This window comes from Leptodactylus fuscus, chromosome 6 (genome assembly GCF_031893055.1).
Source record: "Leptodactylus fuscus isolate aLepFus1 chromosome 6, aLepFus1.hap2, whole genome shotgun sequence".
NCBI classification, from domain to species: Eukaryota; Metazoa; Chordata; class Amphibia; order Anura; family Leptodactylidae; genus Leptodactylus; species Leptodactylus fuscus.
In genome coordinates this window covers 20,219,189-20,242,590 of record NC_134270.1, presented here as the reverse complement: position 1 = coordinate 20,242,590, position 23,402 = coordinate 20,219,189, and the positions used below count along the sequence as shown (strand labels likewise).

General features: G+C 43.5%; 1 protein-coding gene across 11 annotated transcripts in view; it reads right to left on the bottom strand.

Moving 5' to 3' along the window:
* The window catches only part of SHISA6 (shisa family member 6), a 171,984-nt gene that overhangs the window by 136,248 nt on the left and 12,334 nt on the right, over nt 1–23,402 (bottom strand). For all 11 annotated transcript variants that reach the window (XM_075279445.1, XM_075279447.1, XM_075279450.1 and 8 more), the window contains exon 3: nt 10,967–11,130. In XM_075279445.1, coding sequence (XP_075135546.1) covers nt 10,967–11,130 — 164 coding nt within the window. The remainder of the gene's footprint in view (nt 1–10,966; nt 11,131–23,402) is intronic.

Below are 23,402 nucleotides of genomic sequence, written 5' to 3'. Positions count from 1 at the left end.
CTAGGGCAAAGGCGACTGTGCATGCCTACCGGCCACAAGAATATAGCTGCTTATAATACTGCACAAGCGGCCATTTGCTTTTGGCCGGCTGGCATGTGCAGTCAGCTTTGCCCTAGAAGTTTGAAGTCACCGCCAGAAGACGACGCGTGAAGACCCCGTTCCTGAAGAAGATGTAGGCGGCGCTGGAGAGTTCTCTCGCAGCATTGGGGACGCCCCCAATGCTGTTTGAGTGCTGGGGCCCGCCCCCAGTGCTGCAAGAGAACTCATTTGCGTACTAATGAAAACCGGATTATATACCAAACGGCGGCCCGGAGAAGACGTGTTAGGGGCAAAAAAGTGAGTTTTAATGATAAGATCACTTTAAACTAGTAGCTTTAGGCATGGATCTCAACTCTAGAGGACCACAGGCAGCCATTCAGAGCTAGGTGTGCCCTGCCATACTTTGTCTTCACCGTGGGGGCAGTGTAGGATAGATTTTGATGGGTTTCAGCACTGGTTCTAGTACCTACTGTAGATCTCTCACGCTGAAATAGACAATCCCTTTAATCATCAGCTCCATGTAGATCTTCGCTCTCTGAGTTATTGCACACATTGTCACGAGTCGTCTTCTGCTTGCCATTTTACACCTGACATATGAGAAGCCCCTGGCGATACGGGGGTGACGGGCTGCTCATTCTCACTTTTGATGGATCCGTGTAATTAGAGTTGCTGAAATAAATAATGTGCGCTAATGACGGCGGAGCTGTGAAGGATGAGGAGAGGACAGATGTTATGGGGGAATCACAAAACACCTTCCTTTATGATCAGAGTATCACCTCCTGTGTACTAGGAAGGTGCTTAATCAGCAAGTCCCGGTCATACTCTATACCAGGATGATGGGGCTTAGTGAGTACAAGGAGGTCCAGCCGAGGTCTATCCATCCCCCTACCTGGCAGTAATGGGACATACACCTATCTCCTCCAAAGGATAGAAAGAGGGACAGATTACACGGCGCTAAATGTGTCATGGCCAATGGCATGAGTGGCAAATTTCAGGTCTACGTCACGAAAAAGAGCAATGGACTGCATGGACCCCGAAATGTGCCAGGTCTACCGGAGTCCAACAGAATGACAACATGGACTGTGAGGAGGAAGCAGATGGATGGGGGTTCTGGGTGTCAATCTAAGATAGGCCATCACAGATATTGCCATGATATTAGGCTCCGTGATAATCCCTCACTTACAGCCGATCACTTGGATGGAAATTTCACGTTCCTATGATTTTAAAATTGCAAAAATTCTGACATTGGTGGCACCATATTGGTGGTCATGTAGTTTTCCGACAAATCTACCATGCAGAATATTAAGGATACCTTAAGGGTTGGGAGTTTTTGGCCTGTAATATCGGGAAGGTGCTCTGTGCCAGGCTGGTGCATGTCTGGCCATCTGAGGGGCCGGTGGCATCAGCGACTGATTGACAGCAGTAAGATTTGTGGTGGGTTATTGAGTGTGGCCGTATGTTCTCTCTATTATCGGAGGATGATTGCATCAAGAGGGTTATTTCATGAGTCTACAAGACGCCGCTCCTCCTACTGACAATCCCTAGATAGTGGAGCTCAAGATCTGCCAGATGGCCCAGTCTTCGAAATAGGACGGCTCAAAGGCTGAGGATGATGAGAGCGCCAGGGTCAGGGGGCGCTAATCCCAAAAACAGCATGACCTCCACTACACTGTCAATTATGAGGAGAGGAGAGGCGAGTTGTAGGATTAGTACCAGAACCTCAGCTGTGTGCAGTCTATTGTCCCCTGTTATCAACCATTCCTGACTAATGACTTTCTGACTATAGGACAGGTGAATACAATCTATTACTATCTGTTATCAGTCATGTCAGGAGAGGAGAGGCTGACTGTAGGACAGGTGAATACAATCTATTACTATCTGTTATCAGCCATGTCAGGAGAGGAGAGGCCGACTGTAGGACAGGTGAATACAATCTATTACTATCTGTTATCAGCCATGTCAGGGGGGGAGAGGCCGACTGTAGGACAGGTGAGTACAATCTATTACTATCTGTTATCAGCCATGTCAGGAGAGGAGAGGCCGACTGTAGGACAGGGGAATACAATCTATTACTATCTGTTATCAGCCATGTCAGGAGAGGCCGACTGTAGGACAGGTGAATACAATCTATTACTATCTGTTATCAGCCATGTCAGGAGAGGAGAGGCCGACTGTAGGACAGGGGAATACAATCTATTACTCTCTGTTATCAGCCATGTCAGGAGAGGAGAGGCTGACTGTAGGACAGGTGACTACAATCTATTACTATCTGTTATCAGCCATGTCAGGAGAGGAGAGGCCGACTGTAGGACAGGGGAATACAATCTATTACTATCTGTTATCAGCCATGTCAGGAGGGGAGAGGCTGACTGTAGGACAGGAGAATACAATCTATTACTCTCTGTTATCAGCCATGTCAGGAGAGGAGAGGCCGACTGTAGGACAGGTGAATACAATCTATTACTATCTGTTATCAGCCATGTCAGGAGAGGAGAGGCCGACTGTAGGACAGGGGAATACAATCTATTACTATCTGTTATCAGCCATGTCAGGAGGGGAGAGGCTGACTGTAGGACAGGGGAATACAATCTATTACTATCTGTTATCAGCCATGTCAGGAGGGGAGAGGCTGACTGTAGGACAGGTGAATACAATCTATTACTATCTGTTATCAGCCATGTCAGGAGGGGAGAGGCCGACTGTAGGACAGGGGAATACAATCTATTACTATCTGTTATCAGCCATGTCAGGAGGGGAGAGGCCGACTGTAGGACAGGTGAATACAATCTATTACTATCTGTTATCAGCCATGTCAGGAGAGGAGAGGCCGACTGTAGGACAGGTGAATACAATCTATTACTATCTGTTATCAGCCATGTCAGGAGAGGAGAGGCCGACTGTAGGACAGGTGAATACAATCTATTATCAGCCATGTCAGGAGAGGAGAGGCTGACTGTAGGACAGGTGAATACAATCTATTACTATCTGTTATCAGCCATGTCAGGAGAGGCTGACTGTAGGACAGGTGAATACAATCTATTACTATCTGTTATCAGCCATGTCAGGAGAGGAGAGGCTGACTGTAGGACAGGTGAATACAGTCTATTATTGTTTGTATATAAGTGAATACAATAAATCAACAGTAACTCCACTGATTCACCTGGAGTCCCATAGGAAGCCCAGAATTCTGAGCATAGGTAATATCAGATCACAAATCCAGCTCTACTACAGTCAGGCTGTGTTCACATCCGCACCAGGTGTCTATCTGATGATTTCAGTTTATAAAATGGACCTCTGATTGACACCAGATGAGCCGCTACAGTCAATGGGGTCCCTGGGGATCCATTTGTGTCAGTCAGGTTTGGGATCCATAGTTGTCCGTTTTTCCGTTCTTCTGATCCTACGACAGACCAGAATAACGGAAATCAAAGCGCATATGTGATGCTTCACCGACAGAAGGGGATTGTGGGAATGTGACAGATCTAAGTAAGTTCAGGCTCCTGATAGGGCCGACCAGGACTGGGCCCCACTCTTTAGGGGGTCCATAACATCTGCCTTGTTGGCCCCTATGGCCGCATGAGGGCACATAGTATAGAGATGACCCCAGTAAGCGCGGTGCGGTGTGATTGTCAGGCTCTTTCGGGTGATGTCTGCGCTCCTGACAGAATGGATCTTCTCTGTCTGGTGAACGGCTGGCAGATGGCAGCTCACAGTAGGCGCAGTCTTATCACGCCGCGCTGTTATTGTTTCGGAGAGAAGGAGTCTTGTCGTGGACCGGCTTCACACCTTGAAGTTAATTCATCTGCTTAAACACTGCAGTGCCAGTCAGTCCCCGGTAAAGATGGGCACGGGGAAGGAGTCAGGTTCTTAAAGGGATGGATTCATGTTAGAAAGAATACATAAAAATATCAGGAACCATTAGGCGTCGTGTCCGATCCTAAACCCCTCTGCCTAAAATCACAACAGCAGGCGACAAGGGTGAGGGCGAGAGTGTCAGATTTCCCCAATTTTTCTCTTTTTTAGTGGTTTGTTGTCAGGTTTATTACCATTATATACTCATCATGCAAAAACTAAAGTTTAATAAGGGAGGGAGGAGAATTTGAGGGGACTATCGTTCCCATGTTTCCTAATAATACTAATGATTGCTATAGACGAGCCGCGTTTCAGCCTCAGTCAATAAAAGAGCTTTATTTCTGCCGAGCGTTGCGCTTAGGAACAGTTGTGCTCCTGAAATAAGCCAAAAATTTAGAAAAAAGGAAAAAAAAAAGATTGCAAATGATTCTTGAACCTAATTTACACCATACAGTGTCAATTATCCGGCAGCCATGTGTCATCCCTTTCCTCTCACCCATAATGAGAGCAGTACTGGATGGGTACACCATGCGTTTCGCTGCCAAAATCTCATTCTGTTTTCTTCCTAAGCCGCTCGTAAGCTTCTTCCTTTTCTTTCCTAATCAATACAGTTGCTATGGTTACTTAAATGTCATAAATATCACAACAGTTCATGCACGGACTACAACAGGTGACTGTTCACACCCGTGGTGGCTGATTCTGTTAATATGGTATATATATGAAGTATTGTGTATATATATGTATACTCTGCATGATGGAAGAATAGCTCCAACCTATAGGACTCGTGATATTATACGGATGTAATAGATTAGTATATTGAGTTTGAGGGGCGGAGGAACATTAAAAAGTCTGCACATTATAATGAGTTTAAGGAGTGGGGAGATATTATATTGTGTCTAAGGGATGGAGAGATATATTGTGTCTAAGGGGTGGGGAGATATTATATTGTGTCTAAGGGGTGGAGAGATATATTGTGTCTGAGGGGTGAAGAGATATTATATTGTGTCTAAGGGATGGAGAGATATTATATTGTGTCTAAGGGATGGAGAGATATATTGTGTATAAGGGGTGGAGAGATATTATATTGTGTCTAAGGGATGGAGAAATATATTGTGTCTAAGGGGTGGAGAGATATTATATAGTGTCTAAGGGATGGAGAGATATATTGTGTCTAAAGGGTGGAGAGATATTATATTGTGTCTAAGGGATGGAGAGATATATTGTGTCTAAGGGGTGGGGAGATATTATATTGTGTCTAAGGGGTGGGGAGATATTATATTGTGTCTAAGGGATGGAGAGATATATTGTGTCTAAGGGGTGGAGAGATATTATATAGTGTCTAAGGGATGGAGAGATATATTGTGTCTAAGGGGTGGAGAGATATTATATAGTGTCTAAGAGATGGAGAGATATATTGTGTCTAAAGGGTGGAGAGATATTATATTGTGTCTAAGGGATGGAGAGATATATTGTGTCTAAAGGGTGGAGAGATATTATATTGTGTCTAAGGGATGGAGAGATATATTGTGTCTAAGGGATGGAGAGATATATTGTGTCTAAGGGGTGGAGAGATATATTGTGTCTAAGGGATGGAGAGATATATTGTGTCTAAGGGGTGGAGAGATATTATATTGTGTCTAAGGGATGGAGAGATATATTGTGTCTAAGGGGTGGAGAGATATTATATTGTGTCTAAGGGATGGAGAGATATATTGTGTATAAGGGGTGGACAGATATTATATAGTGTCTAAGGGATGGAGAAATATATTGTGTCTAAGGGGTGGGGAGATATTATATTGTGTCTAAGGGGTGGGGAGATATTATATTGTGTCTAAGGGATGGATATATTATATTGTGTCTAAGGGGTGGGGAGATATTATATTGTGTCTAAGGGAGGGAGAGATATATTGTGTCTAAGGGGTGGAGAGATATTATATTGTGTCTAAGGGGTGGGGAGATATTATATAGTGTCTAAGGGGTGGGGAGATATTATATTGTGTCTAAGGGTTGGAGAGATAGTATATTGAGTCTAAGGGGTGGAGAAATATTATATTGTGTCTAAGGAGTTAAGAGAGATATTGTGTCTAAGGGGTGGGGAAATATTATATTTTGTCTAATGAGTTGAGAGATATTATATTGTGTCTAAGGGGTGGTGGGACATTAATTAGTCTATGAGGTGGAGGGATAATATGTTTAATCTAAGGAGTAAAAGGACCTGAATGAGTCTCTGAGGTGCAGGGACATTGCATTGAGTCTAAGCAGCAGAGAGAAATTATATTGAGTATAAGGGGGCAGAGAAATATTATATTTAGTCTAAGAAACAGAGAGACATTATATTGAGTCTAAAGGGTAGAAGGACATCAATGAGTCTATGTGATAGAGGGACATTATAATAAGTCTAAAGAGCAGAGGGACATTATATTGAGCCTAAGTGTATTGAGCCTAAGGAATGAAGAGACATTATATCAAGTGTAAGGAGCAGAGAAGAATAATATTAAATCTAATAGGTGGAGGGACATTACATTGAGTCTAAGATGCAAAGAAACCTTATGGTGAGTCTAGGAGATGGAAGGACATTATGTTGAGTCTAAGAGGGCAGAGAGACGTTACATTGAATCTGAGGGATGGATAAAGATGTACAGTTTATGGGGAGGAAGGATATTATATTAAGTCTACGGGGCAGAAGAAAGTTATATATTGTCTAGAAGGTGAAGGGAGTCAAAGAGTCAAAGCATATTAAGTCTAATGGGCAAAGGGGCATTAAGTCTAAGTGAGGAAAATGATATAGAATCTAATGAGAGGAGGAGCATTTTATTGAGTTGAAGGGGCAGAGGGGCATTGACACTTAAAGCCTCATTTCTTGACCATTTATACAACTCCACAATGAATCCTTTTAGTTCAGATTTCTTCCAGATACATTGCTCAAACTTATCTGGTCTATTGAGACTACGAGGTGATGGTTCATTGGGCACAAGAGATCCTTAATATAATATGTATGAAGTTTAGGATGGTTCCCCAACGGTTCCTTCTGCAATTTCACATTCAAGTCCAGAATTCTTACTTAAATACCCAAGGGTCCTTAGAGTCAAGGTGCAGGGGACACTGATACTTGACTGAAAAGGATCCATTACAGGCAGTAGATTTTATTCAGCTTGTTTTAGTTTATAGTTCCATAATCCTCACATCCACGTGTCTTAGGAGAAGGCAGAAGTTGCCGATCCTCAAGTCTTCACCTCTTCTCCCAAATCCCAGGGCATGCACCCACAGGTTTACCCCGTTCAATAAACTCCAGAAACCCAATGCCCAAGATCAATAAATCACTTTGAGATCTTCACATAATCCTTATTCAGGCGCATATCTAATTGACTGTAAAATGATGTCAGGGATGTTAATCTGTATAATGTAAGGCACGGACTGCGTATAATACAGTCTGAGTGTATGCATATAAAGCTACTAACGCTGGGGCCTACTCTATGTATACAAGAAGTGGCTATAACTTGTCTTCTTTCCTTAGTCTACACAGTATTTCACTTGGTGGAGCAGCAGTTTGTGCTCCAGAGCTGCTCTTCCTACCCTGTGCTGAGGAACAGAAGCTATATTAGAAGACTGAAGAAGATTTCCCTACAAGTTGAGTTTGTCTTATTTATGTAAGACCAGAAAAGTACTTTATTTTTAACCTCCTATAATCCACCAAAATGCACCAGCCAAATGGCCAATAATCCAGAATCATGGGCCGCGAGAAAGCAGGAGGGGCAGAGAGACAGTTTACTGAGTCTAAGAGGAGGAGGATCATTCTATTTAGTCTAAGGGGTGGAGGATCATTCTATTTAGTCTAAGGGGTGGAGGATCATTCTATTTAGTCTAGAGGTGGAGGATCATTCTATTTAGTCTAGAGGTGGAGGATCATTCTATTTAGTGTAGAGGTGGAGGATCATTCTATTTAGTCTAGAGGTGGAGGATCATTCTATTTAGTCTAGGGGGTGGCGGATCATTCTATTTAGTCTAGAGGTGGAGGATCATTCTATTTAGTCTAGAGGTGGAGGATCATTCTATTTAGTCTAGAGGTGGAGGATCATTCTATTTAGTCTAGAGGGTGGAGGATCATTCTATTTAGTCTAAGGGGTGGAGAGATATTATATTAAATTGAAGGGGCAATGGGACATTGTATCACTGAGTCAGGGTGAACATCTGACTCCGTGATTAAAAGCCCACACATCGTAGCCATACTGAAAACCCTGTGTCTGCGAATCTAGTAGTCCAATTTTCGATTCTGTGGACTCTTCTGAAGTAAAATAAAGTCAAGTATTTTCCTGTAAACTAAGTTCACACCTCTGATTTTATTTTTATGTAAGTGAAGATAAACCTTGTATAACACCAGCGGAACATCAGATGGGGAGTGACATATGGTAAATATCATGTATTTTCTTTTCGACGGCTTGACATATGTTTTTCTTATTTATAGAGCGGGGTAATAAAAGAAAATATATTAAATGAGAAGATGGAAATATTGCAAGAGATTATAAAGAGTGACCATCCAGCAACACTACATATAAGACGCCTCAATACGAGCTGGCTCACCCCATCGTACAGCACCTTCTAATCATCCTTGTAGGGGAGTAGAGCAATGTAACCCCATGGGCTGGTTCCTCCTTCTCTTGTTTGATGATGTCATGGAGAGGAGGAGACTTTAAACACTTTGCCCCACCCATGAGGAACAGGTTGCTGCCTTCCCACACTATAGAGGCCTCATAAGTTAGATTAAGGAGGAAAATATTATCCTGAATAAATTTAAAGGTGGTGCTGACTTTGTTCGGTAAAGAATATATTATAATATATTATTTCTATCTATATTATTTTACCAATTTAGCTTATCCAGAGTATTTGGTACCATCCAAAACAAGACTGTTACTAACAATATTCCTGCCATTGTAGCACATAATAGCTGTACGATGGTCCTGAAGGGGTCACTGCACAAAGCCCAAAATGGTGCACTTTCCATTGCTGTCCACCAAGCACAAGTTACTGAGATGTTATAGTCTTGGCAGTGGACTAAACTATGGAAACTGAGATTTTTTTTAGTAGATATTTGCGAGGTGAACCCTAAAAATTTCAGGTTCAGCCAAACATAAAATTTTTGGAAAACTCACTTTGCTCATTTGGAGGTCCGATACATCCATTAAAGGAGAAACACAACGTGCAAAGGTCCTGTAACTCGGAAAGGCACAAATAACTGAACCCTATTAGGCCCCTAATATAGACCTTCTCCTTTTATTAGCGGTCAACTAAAACCGCAGCGAACAACGTAATGAAATTATTTATAGACCGCGATTTTATAACCTTGGAAAATAAATTGGTATTAACTTTGCAAAGACATGAACGCAAATTTCCAGCGACCGTATTCACGGTATTTATCACATTTTCAACAGTAATGAAAAGATGGTGAAACCTAATTTGTTTCCTAACATAAAGTAATTATTTCTGAAGCCACTTCACATGCTCTGCGACCTCGGTACAACTGGCGCTGACTATTTGGAGGAGGAATGTGGGATCAGCGGCTACTATGGCTTTTACCCCCTCCCCATCATCGGTGCCAGTCTAAAATGCCACCAGTCCAAGGATCATTGTACTATAGGTATGGCGTAACAAGATCTACCAAATTTCAGAAACGCGTCAGCGCTCTAGTGGATCCTCTTAGGTCATAGGTTATCAGTTTAGAGCTCTGGCTCCCTCTGCAGGATCCAGACACCTGATATTCTATTTCCCAGTCTGGTGCTACATGTCTCAATAGGCCTTCCTATCTTCTTGAAGAACCTATGCCTGAAGAAGATCTGAGGACCTATCAAAACTCATTGCCCTGCTGTAACAGGATGTTTTATCAAAACTATTATTAGCTGTCTGCCATATTGGAAAACCAGGATTAATCTTGGATGCTACTCTATGGAACGCAATACAATGACATACAAAGGGTGTTACACATTTTGATTGTCCCTTGACATGTGCCTGAAGAAGACAGAAGGTATTATTGAAATACATAGTTGTGTAGGAAGTAAAGACTGGAGTCACAGTGGGTGCTGCACATTTTGATAAGCTCTCCTTCCATTTTCAGGCCTATGTGAGTGAAAATGATAAAAAAGGCTCCATCGAAACGTGTAAACATGCAGAAAAAGATGGATTATTGGGGAAATGTTCTATAGAAGCCTGTTTATTATAATAATAACAATAATACACTATGGTGATTCAGTGGGTGCTATGTATTTCAATAGCCATCTCTCCTGAAGAAGGCAGGAGGAACTATCGAAACACATAGATTTATCTTCAGGAATATGGTAAAAATGATAGTAGGGCCTATCGAAACGTGTAAATATGCAGAAATCAGGATTAATTGGGATGATGTTCTGTTATTAAAATATTAACAATGATGAAATATACTGATATTGTAGGTGCTACGCGTTTCGAAAGATCCTCCTGCCTTCTTCAGGAAGACGTTTCTTAACAAGACAGGAGGGCCTATTGAAACGCGTAGCACCCCCCGTATATCAACATGTTTTATCACGATTATAAGCACTCAAATAATCCTACATCTTCTCCACATCTCTACATTCTTTGGGAGTCAGAGGCCACCACCAGAGAGCAGTAGTTGTCCATCCATTTTTCAGAGTTGAGCCTGTCTGGCACAACTTTGGGGTCAGAGTCTTTTGTAACCCCTCTACCTTTTAGTGTTGGATTAAACCAGTGATCTCCCGTATATTGTGTTCTCTTCTTTTTCGCATGACTACAAGTGCCATACAATACCCAGCCACTGTCACCATCTTTATACTACTGTTCAACATAGGAAGGAACAAAAAATTTACTCTAAAGACGATGAACCTCCCCCCCCACTGACAAAAGCTCCACATGCCAATATTTAGTAGGATATTATCCCATTACATTTTGTATCACAAGAACCCAACCATCCAGAATCCAGTCTTTGCACCCAGTGAAGATCTACGTTCTGCTTCCGGTTGATTTTTTCCACCACTTAAAATCTATACATTGTCTAAAAGATCCATCAACTAAAGACTTTTAAAGAACCCACCTGTTCCATGGTTGGTCTTGGTCGTCCGCACTGGAGTATACTGATTTTTTGAAGTTCTTACAGGCGTATTCTCTTTGGGAGAGTTATCGACAGCAGAGATGGCCTCTCGTTCACAGTGTGGGATCGGTATTGGCCCCTGTTGTATCAAAATGTCTGCAAGAGCCCTGCGAGAGAAATAACAGAATTGAGAGGGATATAGAGAGGTTACGAGGGTCTCAGATATGTAATCTATTGGCAGACGTTTGTCGATAAAAAGTTGCTTACAAAATTGCCAGAAGTCAGTGACATATTAAGACACAAGATTCTTAGTCATGAGAACGCAGGGGATCAATTCACCAGAAACCAGTGACATCACTGAGATCCTTCCTACTTATGAGAACATAGCCTATCATACGATAGAGACCAGTGACATCACCAAGACACTTCATATTCATGAAAATGTAGACAGTTCATGATGGTGTTGTCTAACAATTTATCAGGAACCAATGACATTACTGAGACACCTTACATTCATGAGAATGTAGCCTATATAACCAGGTGACATCATCAAGATACTTCATATTCATGAGAATGCAATCTATAAATTCACCAGTAACCGATGACATCGCCGAGACACTTCACATTCATGAGATTGTAGCCTATACAGCCTATAACTACACCAGGAAGCAGTGACATCACCAAGATACGTCATATTCTTAAGAATGCAGCCTATCAATATCCCAGAAACCTGTGACGTCATCAAGGAACTTCACAGTCATGAGTATGCAGGGCTATTAGGAATCAGTGACATAAATAAGACACTTTATATTCATGAGGGTGTGGCCTATCAGGAACCGATGACATCACTGAGACACTTTGTATCCATGAAAATGCTGCCTATCAATATTCTAAGGGCTCGTTCACACGGAGTAAATGCGCCACGCATTGTGGCGCGTTTGCGGCGCGTGTACGCCGCGTTTTTTTACGGTGCGCGATTACGCCGCGTTAACGCCGCGTAATCGCGTGGCGCGTTTACTCCATGTGAACGAGCCCTAAGAACCAGTGACATCACTGAGATACTTCATATTCATGAAAATAAGGCAGTGACATCACTAAGGCTTTATATTCATGAGAAACCCGCCTATAAGTTCATTAGGGATCAGTGACATCATCAAGGATCTTCATATTCATGAAAATGCAGCCTATCAATGAGATCAAGAGTGACATCATCAAGACACTTCATATTCAGGAGAATGTGGCCAACTAGTGATATCCTCACTAGGGGCCAATAGATCTGTGCTGGGTACCAGGATCTCCGCTGTGGCCCTTGGGTACCAGGATCTATCCTTGGCCCTTGGGTACCAGGATCTCTTCTGTGGCCCTTGGGTACCAGGATCTATCCTTGGCCCTTGGGTACCAGGATCTCTTCTGTGGCCCTTGGGTACCAGGATCTATCCTTGGCCCTTGGGTACCAGGATCTCTTCTGTGGCCCTTGGGTACCAGGATCTATCCTTGGCCCTTGGGTACCAGGATCTCTTCTGTGGCCCTTGGGTACCAGGATCTATCCTTGGCCCTTGGGTACCAGGATCTCTGCTGTGGCTCATGGGTACCCAGATTTATCCTTGACTCTTGGGTACCAGGATCTATCCTTGGCCCTTGGGTATCCGGATCTCTCCTGTGGCCCCTGGGTACCAGGATCTATCCTCGGCCCTTGGAGCTGCCTCTTTATATTGCCGTTGTTTCTTAGCTTGTAGAAAATGCCATTTCTTAGATCCAAGACAGCGTTTTGCTCTGCCAATTTGTTTGCAGACATAAAGTAGAGGTGGGACGCGCAGCCATTGTGTCTACATCTGCACGGAAGCTGTCTATTCATAATATCACAAAATATATTCTGTCCCGCTGCCAGACACCAGAATATAAATCCCCTGATATTTCCAGAGCGTGACCCAAACACCTCCTGAAAATGATTGTGTCATTAGGGAATACAATGTGTCTGTTTCTGGGACATGAATTTTAACTCAGCAGTGAGACCTTAGAACCAGATCTCCCCGAGGACTCTGCATTGTCGGAACGTTTCACAAACAGTCACTGACACTGTGAACTGAAACCTTCTACCTGCTCTATACAATACATGTACATGAGGATCTCCTGCAGCGTATACATAACTGCTGACGGTGGCTGAGGATGGACTCTGAGGGGCTAAAGGTAATGTGTCCACCCCGTGGGGACCATGACTGGTGGAGAAGGTCTTCAACTCAAGTTGGACACTTGCTTTGTCTCCTTTAATGTAGATGTTTGTATTTTTGCCGATATGACCCATGCTAGGATAGGTTAGTAAGGGACACCTCATGTCTCATCTTTCTTCAATATGATGGGAACTAACCATGCATGTATGACCATCTTCTACAATATTTTCTGAATAGCATTCACAATACATTCAAAACATGGACAACCATCTTCTACAATACCTCACCGAAGTTCCACACATGTACAACCCTCTACCACAGCTTCCTAGTAGGTTTGAGCCGATCTTGAGATTTCAGAATCGATTTCAAAATCCGGTTTCTGATCATTTTCCAGCTGATCCCAATCGCGATCGTGAAATTTGCTTGATCGCTGATCGGGATCCGATGTTTTCTGATCCCGATCGCTCAACCCTACTTCCTAGACATAGATGACCACATTATACTACAGCTTTGAAGTATGTACAACCATCGTCTACAACATCTTTTCACACCTGTATGACCATCTTCTACAAGGGAAGAATATGCAAATATGACTTCCATGATGTAATTAAGACTTTTCCTAAATACATTGCTGCAGCAAAACGGCTTTGTTTGGCCGCTATATCACTTTATTCATTTCTCTGTTGACACATCCCTTGACTTATCTGGTCAAAAGTCCAGTGACATATCTGCTGCTCTCAGGGGGGAGGGAGGAGGGGCTAAATGCACGGGAGCGAGCCTGGCGGGGGGAGGGGCCGCCAATGCCGGGGTGTGTAGACGCCGGCACAGGTGCCTGCAACATCGCTATGCTCCTGCCCTGCATGAAGCCAGCAGCGGCAGGAGCGATGCTGCTATTCCGGAGGGGAGGGGGGGGACGGAGGAGCGGAATAGCAGAATCGCTCCTGCCGCTGCTTGCTTCATGCAGGGCAGGAGCGTAGCGATGTTGCAGGCACATGTGCCGGCATCTACACTCCCCGGCATCCACCTCTCTATTACAGCGGATGCCGGGTCTGTATTGCATTGTGAAGGCTGTACGTCCGATGCCTAACTGCATCGGGAGCGCACACGCAGGGCCGGCGGCATAGAAGCAACGACTTCTCGCCGCTGGCTTTGCATATGTAACCCCGCCCACCAATGACGCAACAAAGCCGGAAGAAAGAAGAATTTACAGCAGCGAATACTGGTGAGTATGCGACGTGGGAATACCCATTTAATAAGACTCCACACACCTTAATGGTGGTTCTCTCCTTATGGAGTGACGATATCCCCTCAACCCTGTCTAAGCCTCTCACCTCTGCCACATCAGTCCTCTCTGTGCCAAGCTAATGAGATGCAAATACATCAAAACGGCTGTCCTTGGCTGAGAAGACTGTATCTGGTATAATCCCAACATCATTGCAAACAAAGGCCTCTGAGAAGGTCGGCATACTGTTAAAGGGAGCGCCCTCTATTGGATTGCTTGACTGAGGCTCTGTCTTCCTAATTACATCATGGAAGATAGACTTGCACATTCTCAGTCAGCGCCCTCTATTGGTGTGCATACTTGAGGCACTGGCTTCCTAATTACATCATGGAAGTCAGATTTGCATATTCTTCCCATGTTCCTTTGCAGTGGATGGCTCATGGCTTAATAAGACTCCACACACCTAAATGGTGGTTCTCTCCTTATGAAGTGACGATATCCCCTCAACCATCTTCTACAAGATCTTCGAAGCATGTATGGCCACCTTCGACAACACCTTTGAAGCATGTATGACTACCTTCAACTACTCCGTTTTAAGGACATGTACAACCACCTTCTACAACACCTTTGTACACAGATATGTACAGGACTTCAGCAAATTCTATAGACAGATACCAAATAGTAAAATACTGGATGCAGACTTCAGACAGTAAACCCAACTTTAGCAACCAGTGCCAAGCAACCACAACCATGGACTATATCCAATAACCAGAGATCCTCACGTGTAATGGGACCCCAGACTGTCACTACTTACGGGACCCCTTACATCATTCTATAGGCCATCTATGACTGATGTCTGTATACGAGTCCGGCCAGATATTTTGCTCCTCTCGTCATGCCTGGTCTCTCTTTCCCTCCCTCCATTCGTTCCCCTGTCTATTTTCAATATTATTTATTGCGCACCAAATTTCTCCGCTCTCCAGCCAAGGATTTGCTGCTCTCATTAATCTCCCTTCTAATGTGTTTTTGCCACGTATCATTAGAAACAGTATTTTGCATTAGTCGAGTCATAGTCCAAGACTTTCCAATAAATGACAGGAACACCTTAAATAATCACATAAAAGGTCAGAACAACCAGTGGAATGAAGAAAAGAAAGAGAGTACTTATGACATAAGCGAATGAAAAGCTATAGGAGCCGAGGTAACTGGCGCCATTCCATCGCTCGTAATGTATGTGTATTAATTAAATGGGAAATGCAATTTCGGCTGAATTATAATTAGTCGTCCTGAGAGTAGATGGCGGCTTTACTGCACATCATCATGATGACTGAATATAGCCTTAAGAGTAACTCCATGTAAAACCAAATTCATATGACATCAGGTACTGCAGGACTGGTCACCGCTGGTCACTGGCCAAAGTCTAATAATAAGACAATCACGTCATTGTGGTCCGAATGACCCCCAGAGAAGTTGTCTATTCCCTCCTGTCACATAATAGAGGAGGGCTAAGCTCTTAAGCCAAGATCGGTTAAAGAACTGCCCAACCTATGAGAAGAACAATTCAGGCCTACATAGTAAGACCTACTCAAAACGCAACCATAACCATAAAAACCTGTCCAGGATACATGAGGACCAAGAAGACATATCTAGGCTACATGAAGACCAGGAAGACCTCAGGACATCCTGTCCAGGCTTCATGAAGATGAGGACAACCTTCCCAGATCACATAAAGAGAAGGACTTATGGGGAATATGGTGGCTTGGTCATTAGCAATGTTGCGTTGGGGTCTTGGTTTTGAATCCATCTTCACAGAGTTTATATGTTGTCTACATGTTGTAGACATATCTACTCTACATGAAGGCCTATGCAGGCTACATAAGTCCAGAAGCATCTAGTCAATCAGTGGGAAGATCTATCCAGACTACATTATCGCCAGGAGGACATATCCATCTTATTCAAAGTGAAGACCAGGAAAACTTACTGAAGCTACATGAAGACCTAGAAGACCTTTTCCAGCTACCTGATACCCAGGCAGACCTATCAAAGCTACATGGAAACCAAGAAGACTTACCTAGAGTATACTGGAACTACGAAAACCTATCCAGACTAAGGATCCTTGAGAACTACCCGGGAAAAATAACCTGGGAGACCAAATATCTACCCAAGCTACCTCTTGGATAGGATTTTTTTAGGCTGGAGAGACTAGAAATACTTACCGAGTCTACAGTATGCAAAGACCACAATGGTCTTCCCTGTCTATGCAAATAATGGATAGACCAATCGAGACTAAGCAAAGACCAGAAAGACTTCCCCAGGCTATGCAAAGACCAGGAAGACCTACCAAAGCACACAAAGACCAAGTGTACCCAAGTGTATAAGACGAGGAGGTCCTACCCAGGATATGCCCCCAAAAAATGACTAAACAAAGACCAGAAATACAGTAGATATCCAGCCTATCTACTATTAAGGCCCAAAAACTATACCCGTTATTAAAGGCACAGAAACCTTTTGTTCAGGCATCTCCACACCCAAATAATAGAACATACACAGTATGTCCTCATGAATGGTCCTCAATTCTTGGTCTGCACAGTATTTCACTTGTATGATCAGTAGTTGGCGCTCCAGAGCTCCTAAAGATAAGAGATTGCACCAATTGTCCGCCATGTTGAAAACCATGGAGATCATTTATCACCCACTCAATGGCGTCCATACCGGTAAACCCAGAACATTTTATTCTCTCTCTCTTCCTCTCCGTCCATCTTATGCCAGAAGACTACGTTTTTGTTATTTCGAGAGAGTCCTACAGTATGAGTACTTAGGTATGTCGGTACAAGTAATATATGTCGACTATTCACATACATTAATAGAGACTTCATCCCGTCACACATGGGTTAACACGCATTACCTACAGGTCTATACAAGGTTCGCCTACAATTTCCTTCGGAATCAATGAGAGTTCCTTTAACATATGTTTCTATGGAAACTAATACAACTTTAATCCCCCCTCACTCCATTGTCCTACTGTATGTATATTGGATTTCCAGCTGGTGAATGACTTATGGAGCATGAAAAGCTCAAATTCATGACTAATCCTTCAGGTTTCCTTTCGCTTGCAAAAACGTAATGTTAAGATTACAGCTGTAGAAGTCAAGAAAAGAGAAATGGGTATATACAATAGACATTGTGTGATCACTGTGGGGTCTTCTAGGCCAAAGAGTTGGTCCACCACTGGCCAAAACCATAGTACTGTGTCTGCTCAGTATCAGTATGGTCTTAGGAAAGCCCATGAAATCTGCAGATGGTAGTCCTCCTCCATTCCAGGTACAAACCAGATGAGCAATGGTTTGGAGGAGCCAACATGGAGGACACGGAGGAGGCACTGGGGCTTGGACTTCTTAGACTCTACACCATGGTCAGTAGTGGTCACTCTTCATAGAAAATGAGAAAAATGGTGAAGGCTACTGAACTATGAGGTACAACCTGGAGACATGATCAAAGAACAGATTTTCTCCTTGAAGTATAAACATTGGCCAAGTGTTCTTCTCCATAACTCATGTGTCCCATGTGAGTCAATGTGTGTGACTGATGAAATGATTCATGGTATATAGAAAGATCAGCAGGACCTGGAGCATGAGTAATGTAATATTAATAATAATATGTGATCAGTAATAAGAAAAACCGCAACGTCAAATGTCCGATGAGAAGAGAGAACAAGAGAGAGAATATATTATGGCTGGTGTATCACATGAGCGATGTAGGGGGAGAGGATTATAAAGAGGCAAAGGCAGTCGTCTCATAAATCCTCCAGATGTCCCAGCGCCAGAATGGAAATCTATGGGGGTCAGGAACTGGCGTGAGCTATAAGGAGGAGACCCGACCGGTGCCACTGACTTATCCTGAATATCAGCCCTGTACCCCAGAAGATAGAGGGGAGGCTGCACTACCCCAAATGGCTACAAAACACAACTACTGGTCTGTAGTACGTCCTGTACCCCAAGTGTCAGCCTGTCATTATCCTGTACCCCAAGTATCAGCCTGTCATTGTCCTGTACCCCAAGTTTCAGCCTGTCATTATCCTGTACCCCAAGTGTCAGCCTGTCATTATCCTGTACCCCAAGTATCAGCCTGTCATTATCCTGTACCCCAAGTATCAGCCTGTCATTATCCTGTACCCCAAGTAATAGCCTGTCATTATCCTGTACCCCAAGTATCAGCCTGTCATTATCCTGTACCCCAAGTATCAGCCTGTCATTATCCTGTACCCCAAGTATCAGCCTGTCATTATCCTGTACCCCAAGTGTCAGCCTGTCATTATCCTGTACCCCAAGTGTCAGCTTGTCATTATCCTGTACCCCAAGTGTCAGCCTGTCATTATCCTTTACCCCAAGTGTCAGCCTGTCATTATCCTGTACCCCAAGTGTCAGCCTGTCATTATCCTGTACCCCAAGTGTCAGCCTGTCATTGTCCTGTACCCCAAGTGTCCTTCTGTCATTATCCTGTACCCCAAGTATCAGCCTGTCATTATCCTGTACCCCAAGTATCAGCCTGTCATTATCCTGTACCCCAAGTATCAGCCTGTCATTATCCTGTACCCCAAGTATCAGCCTGTCATTATCCTGTACCCCAAGTATCAGCCTGTCATTATCCTGTACCCCAAGTATCAGCCTGTCATTATCCTGTACCCCAAGTATCAGCCTGTCATTATCCTGCACCCCAAGTATCAGCCTGTCATTATCCTGTACCCCAAGTATCAGCCTGTCATTATCCTGTACCCCAAGTATCAGCCAGTCATTATCCTGTACCCCAAGTATCAGCCTGTCATTATCCTGTACCCCAAGTGTCAGCTTGTCATTATCCTGTACCCCAAGTGTCAGTCTGTCATTATCCTGTACCCCAAGTGTCAGCCTGTCATTATCCTGTACCCCAAGTATCAGCCTGTCATTATCCTGTACCCCAAGTGTCAGCCTGTCATTATCCTGTACCCCAAGTGTCAGCCTGTCATTATCCTGTACCCCAAGTGTCAGCCTGTCATTGTCCTGTACCCCAAGTGTCAGCCTGTCATTATCCTGTACCCCAAGTATCAGCCTGTCATTATCCTGTACCCCAAGTGTCAGCCTGTCATTATCCTGTACCCCAAGTAATAGCCTGTCATTATCCTGTACCCCAAGTATCAGCCTGTCATTATCCTGTACCCCAAGTATCAGCCTGTCATTATCCTGTACCCCAAGTATCAGCCTGTCATTAGCCTGTACCCCAAGTATCAGCCTGTCATTAGCCTGTACCCCAAGTATCAGCCTGTCATTATCCTGTACCCCAAGTGTCAGCCTGTCATTATCCTGTACCCCAAGTGTCAGCTTGTCATTATCCTGTACCCCAAGTGTCAGCCTGTCATTATCCTTTACCCCAAGTGTCAGCCTGTCATTATCCTGTACCCCAAGTGTCAGCCTGTCATTATCCTGTACCCCAAGTGTCAGCCTGTCATTGTCCTGTACCCCAAGTATCAGCCTGTCATTGTCCTGTACCCCAAGTATCAGCCTGTCATTATCTTGTACCCCAAGTATCAGCCTGTCATTATCCTGTACCCCAAGTATCAGCCTGTCATTATCCTGTACCCCAAGTATCAGCCTGTCATTATCCTGTACCCCAAGTATCAGCCTGTCATTATCCTGTACCCCAAGTATCAGCCTGTCATTATCCTGTACCCCAAGTATCAGCCTGTCATTATCCTGTACCCCAAGTAACAGCCTGTCATTATCCTGTACCCCAAGTGTCAGCCTGTCATTATCCTGTACCCCAAGTGTCAGCCTGTCATTATCCTGTACCCCAAGTATCAGCCTGTCATTATCCTGTACCCCAAGTATCAGCCTGTCATTAGCCTGTACCCCAAGTATCAGCCTGTCATTATCCTGTACCCCAAGTATCAGCCTGTCATTATCCTGTACCCCAAGTATCAGCCTGTCATTGTCCTGTACCCCAAGTGTCAGCCTGTCATTGTCCTGTACCCCAAGTGTCAGCCTGTCATTAGCCTGTACCCCAAGTATCAGCCTGTCATTATCCTGTACCCCAAGTATCAGCCTGTCATTATCCTGTACCCCAAGTATCAGCCTGTCATTATCCTGCACCCCAAGTATCAGCCTGTCATTATCCTGTACCCCAAGTATCAGCCTGTCATTGTCCTGTACCCCAAGTATCAGCCTGTCATTATCTTGTACCCCAAGTATCAGCCTGTCATTATCCTGTACCCCAAGTATCAGCCAGTCATTATCCTGTACCCCAAGTATCAGCTTGTCATTATCCTGTACCCCAAGTGTCAGTCTGTCATTATCCTTTACCCCAAGTGTCAGCCTGTCATTATCCTGTACCCCAAGTGTCAGCCTGTCATTGTCCTGTACCCCAAGTATCAGCCTGTCATTTTCCTGTACCCCAAGTATCAGCCTGTCATTATCTTGTACCCCAAGTATCAGCCTGTCATTATCCTGTACCCCAAGTATCAGCCTGTCATTATCCTGTACCCCAAGTATCAGCCTGTCATTATCCTGTACCCCAAGTATCAGCCTGTCATTATCCTGTACCCCAAGTGTCAGCCTGTCATTATCCTGTACCCCAAGTGTCAGCCTGTCATTATCCTGTACCCCAAGTATCAGCCTGTCATTATCCTGTACCCCAAGTATCAGCCTGTCATTATCCTGTACCCCCAAGTATCAGCCTGTCATTATCCTGTACCCCCAAGTGTCAGCCTGTCATTATCCTGTACCCCAAGTATCAGCCTGTCATTATCCTGTACCCCAAGTATCAGCCTGTCATTATCCTGTACCCCAAGTGTCAGCCTGTCATTATCCTGTACCCCAAGTGTCAGCCTGTCATTATCCTGTACCCCAAGTATCAGCCTGTCATTATCCTGTACCCCAAGTATCAGCCTGTCATTATCCTGTACCCCAAGTATCAGCCTGTCATTGTCCTGTACCCCAAGTATCAGCCTGTCATTGTCCTGTACCCCAAGTATCAGCCTGTCTTTATCCTGTACCCTAAATTGTCAGTTTTTCATGGCCCGTGTTACCTGATGCTTTGCTCTTCGCTCTCGGGTTCATTATGAAGCAGTAGCGCCCCCCACTGTGCACTATTACACATGATTGTCTCCTCTTGCTCTCCTGATCTGTATATTTGGCTTTATGGTCTTATTTATTGGCCTCTTATTCTCTCTTGGCCTCTCTTCACATAAAGCACTAGAAGGACATTTGCATTTCTCACTAAGTAAACATCTGAGATGCTCCAGTAGTCACAAGGAGATATTGCAATATATGGTATATACAGCACATTATACGGTATATATATAGCACATTATACGGTATATATACAGCACATTATACGCTATATACAGCACATTATACGGTATATATACAGCACATTATACAGTATACATGCAGCACATTATATGGTATACATACAGCACATTATATGCTATATACAGCACATTATACGGTATATATACAGCACATTATATGGTATAAAAACGAAGAAAAAGAAATATAGGATGGCACTGCTACTTGCCTGATATGCTCTATTCCCTCCCTGCACTACTTGATTTTAAAGAAATCTGTTACCTTAATAAAAGAAGTATTTTATGAAGACGAGCTTGGATGTGGGTGAGTGCCCTTCCTAATTTTTTCTACATATACATTATATGGTATATACAGCACATTATACGGTATATGTACAGCACATTATATGCTATATACAGCACATTATACGGTATATATACAGAACATTATCTGCTATATACAGCACATTATACGGTATATGCAGCACATTATATGCTATATAATACACATTGTACGCTATATACAGCACATTATACGGTTTATATATACAGCAAATTACATGGTATATATACAGCACATTACATGTTGTATATACAGCACAATATAAGGTATAGATACAGCACAATGTACAGTATATACAGCACATTATACTCTATGTACAGCAAATTATACGGTATATATGCAGCACATTATATAGTATATATGCAGCACATTATACAGTATATATACAGCACATTGTACGGTATATATACAGCACATTATACGGTATATATACAGAACATTATACAGTATATATACAGCACATTGTACGGTATATATACAGTACATTATACGGTATATATGCAGCACATTATATAGTATATATGCAGCACATTATACGGTATATATACAGCACATTATACAGTATATCTGCAGCACATTATACGGTATATATACACAGAACATTATACAGTATATGCTGATGACACCCAATTATACACATCTTCCCGTGACATCACCCCTGCACTCATACAGAACACCAGTGACTGTCTCTCTGCTGTCTCTAATATCATGTCCTCGCTCTATCTGAAACTAAATCTCTCTAAGACTGCACTACTACTGTTTCCACCATCTAACAGATCTGTCCCTGATATATCCATTGCAGTCTCAGGCCTTACTATAACTCCTAGGCAGCATGCCCGCTGCCTTGGGGTCATATTTGACGCAGACCTTTCCTTCACCCCTCATATTGAATCACTCGCACGTTCATGTCACCTCCACCTCAAAAACATCTCCAGAATACACCCTTTCCTCACCAGAGATACACTAAAGACACTTATTGTCTCTCTGATTCATTCTCGCCTTGACTACTGTAACTCCTTACTAATCGGTCTTCCCCTTACTAAACTCTCCCCTCTACAATCTATTCTGAATGCAGCGGCCGGGCTCATCTATCAGTCTAGACGCTACAGCGATGCCTCTGGTCTGTGCCAGTCACTACATTGGCTGCCTATTCATTATAGAATAAAATATAAAGTTATTACTCTCATCCACAAGGCTCTCCATAATGCCGCACCTCCCTACATTTCTTCCCTCATCTCTGTCTACCGCCCAACCCGTGCTCTCCGCTCACTCAATGACCTAACACTTACATCCTCTATTATCAGAACCTCCCATGCTCGTATACAAGACTTCTCCCGAGCTGCACCACTTCTCTGGAATGCTCTACCCCGGACAATCAGATTAACTCC